The 3,260-nt window shown below is 38.0% G+C and overlaps 1 protein-coding gene across 1 annotated transcript in view; it reads right to left on the bottom strand.

The window, feature by feature from the left end:
* Positions 1-1,017: 1,017 nt before the first annotated feature.
* Positions 1,018-3,260, bottom strand: part of TRIM37 (tripartite motif containing 37) — a 144,889-nt gene continuing 142,646 nt past the window's right edge. The window contains exon 24 of the mRNA XM_003795582.3: positions 1,018-2,265. Within this exon, the coding sequence (XP_003795630.1) occupies positions 2,183-2,265 (83 nt within the window). The 3' untranslated portion in view covers positions 1,018-2,182. The remainder of the gene's footprint in view (positions 2,266-3,260) is intronic.

Below are 3,260 nucleotides of genomic sequence, written 5' to 3' on the forward strand. Positions count from 1 at the left end.
GTCTGAACTCCTGAGCTCAAGCAATCCACCTGCCTCAGCCTCCCAGAGTGTGATTACAAGTGTGAGCCATCATGCCCAGCCTAATCTTTTAGGTTTTTAATTACTGGGTATCACAACGTTGGGTTTGGTTCTAAAGCAGTGAACTGGAAAGGGCACCAGACAAGCAGTTCATTTGATCCCTGCCAGTGGTGTTAAACCTTTAGGGAACCTCAGGTTCCTCTAGCCCAGCGGTTCTCAACCTGTGGGTCACAAAACTGTATCAAAGGGCCAGGGCGTTAGGAAGATTGAGAACCACTACTGTACCACATGGGTAGGATACAGCCATCTACCTCAAAGGTTACTTAAAGCTTCAATGACATGGGCTGTCAGAGTTGTCCAGAAGCAGTAATGTTCATACACAATAAAGCATTAATACCACACTTTAGGCCTATGAGAAAATCCTATCAAGAAGGGATTTTCTAGGCATGAACTTGAGATAAAAACACTCTTAATACATACTGAAGCAAGGTAATAGCAGAAAATATAAAAGAAATTATGCCCTTTACCAAAAGAGAAAAGGTTTTCTAAGAAAGTGGTAAGGACTCTATTAGGGAACAGAAAGTGAAAGAGGCAGAAAAGCAGAGCAGAGCAACTGATTCTTCCGTGCCTCCTCCCTCCCTCCCTGGTGCCTCAAATCTAACCTAACTACACAGTATCAAGAAGAGGGAGAAATCAGTGGTGGGCCTGGCATCAGCGAGGACGGTCAGGAACTGGGGGAGGAATTACATCTTCCAAAAACGCTACCATTAAAACAAATGAGTACAAACTAAAAACTATCATCTCAGAAGACATCTTTGGGTCCTTCAGGTTTACTGTGATTTTAGAGTGGCTAGGATAGAAACTGCCCATCACTTCTCATTACAAAACTTAAAACAAATTAATCAGATGCTGAATTTTGTCTACACTGCTAAATAGTCACAGGCAGTATGAGAAGAAAAAGGGAGCTTCTGGTCTCACTTTTAATAAATAGCAGAGGCATATTTTTTGAAGTTCATTTTATTAACAAAAAGTGCAAACTATTTTGAACAAAAGTAAACTATGTGTCATGGCGTTCAGGAAGACATCAGACATGGAAGAGTGAACAATACACATATTCATTAAGTAAAATATAGCAGATGAGACGCCTCTCACATGTATATATAATTATTCATGCTTTCTCAATGGTTTCTAAGACAACTTTCAGTGTAATTTTCACAGATATATAGCAGCTCAAACACAAATGCAGGGACACAATGGCAAAGCTTGGTAATAATTCTGGGTTAATTATGAATACAAGAGAAAACCTTTTATCACCGTTCCACCTTGATGTAAGCCATGGTCCAGTATGTGTGACTCTTTAAATGTACCGACATTGAAACTAATGTACAACTAATGAAAGAAGGCTTTAAAATATTTTTTGCACTAAAATTATATAAGAGGCAGAAAAATTGAAATAATTTTAAATACTTTTACATGTGTCCGTCTGCATGACCAGGAACATAACCAATCCACATTAACTTAATTCATTTAAAATTACATTTGCAAAAGTCCCCAACAGAGAGAATCTATGCCATTAAACAGTGTGCCTGTACTTGAACGAATGAGAAAAGATAAACCTTAGTCTGTCAACGTGCTCCGAAGAGTAGATTTGGTCTAGTGTTACTTCAGTTATTCACATAAAGTGTCTATGGGGTAGAATCTGTTGATAAATAGTTGTTCTGTTCACTAATAAAACTATAAACTGTGTTTAAAACTCAAAACTATAAAGGTGGTCAACTGAACACAACTGTCTCGCCAGGAGAGCACGGAGGCGGAGCAGGTCCCAGAGCACAGATGCAGGTACATCGTCTGCAGGTGCATATTCTGGCGGTAACTGGCCTCTGTTGTAGTAAACTGCCTTTCATGAGTGTACAAATTTCCTACATTGAGGATGTTATTTGATTACATTACAAAGAACTCTCCTCATCCTATTAATTATTCCCCACGTACTAGTGTTTTATATGAGAATTGCGGTACTTTCTAACGGTTTCCAAATTATTACTTCAAGTAGACATGAAGAAAAAATACCAAATCCAATTATCTGACCGATGACAAATTTGAGCACCAACCACAGCAAAATTGAGAATCAAGGTAGCTTGCAAGTCAGTTCTCTTGATTTGGCAAATTACCTTCCACTGTTTTCATCATTACTGAAGCTGAGATCTTCAGGGCCTATTTGTTCACCATCAGGAAAACTGGAATGTGTATCTAAGGTTAAAAATAAAAATAAAAAGATAAAATTTTAAAGATTTATTTGCCTTTTTAACAGATTCATCTGACCAAGCCAAAACGATTTAAAATTTAAAAGGACATAATAAGAGTTATTTTTCCTTCCCAAGTCCTTAAATGTATCTTTAGTAAATGTGTTATTTAAGCAATAAAAATGTGCTGGATTGTGAACAAGTCTCTGACTTGAGAGGATTTGTGATCTAAGGCAGGTATAAGAAAACACATGGAAAAACAAAGGAGAAAGAATACGTAAGAGGATTCATCAGTTAGAAGATGAAAGACACCGCTTCCACACTGTGCTCCTAGGGACAATGTGGGGACAGCTAAAGAAGGGGACCAGGAACAGTAATGCACATTACCAAGATGCTGCAAACCAAAGCCAGTTAAACTGCATGCAAACATCAAAAACCAACCAGCACTCAAAATAATGGGGGCAAAATTGGGGTGCTTCTTTTAGAAGACAACATTTCTAAAGATGCCTTAATAGCAAATAATTACAAATCTTCTAATACTTGGCTCTGTTCTGAAAAAGATACTAGAACACCAGGGAAACACGTAAAATGTAAAGCTGACCATTAGCACAAGCCAGGAAATCTTGCAGAGGATGCTCAGATCACTACAGTCACTGAGTAAACCTCGATAAACATTTCTCTAACTTCACAGTATATCCTTTTATTGTTTAATCTGTACTTTAGAAAACTGCTTCACAGTTGAATGGTTATGGTATATCCATATGATAGAATATTAGGCTGCCATAAAAAATGATGTTTATGAAATTTTAAATAAAACACATTTGAGTGGAAAAAAAACAGAATATAAGATTATTTATAAAATATTTTGGTAAAAAAAATCCAAGCACTCTGGGAGGCTAAAGCAGGAGGACTGCTTGAGCTTAGGAGTTCAAGACTAGCCTGGGCTCGGCGCCTATAGCTCAACCGGCTAAGGCGCCAGCCACGTACACCTAAGGTGGCGGG

The sequence above is a fragment of the Otolemur garnettii genome, unplaced genomic scaffold (assembly GCF_000181295.1).
Source record: "Otolemur garnettii isolate 467f Iridium unplaced genomic scaffold, OtoGar3 scaffold00094, whole genome shotgun sequence".
Lineage (NCBI taxonomy): Eukaryota > Metazoa > Chordata > Mammalia > Primates > Galagidae > Otolemur > Otolemur garnettii.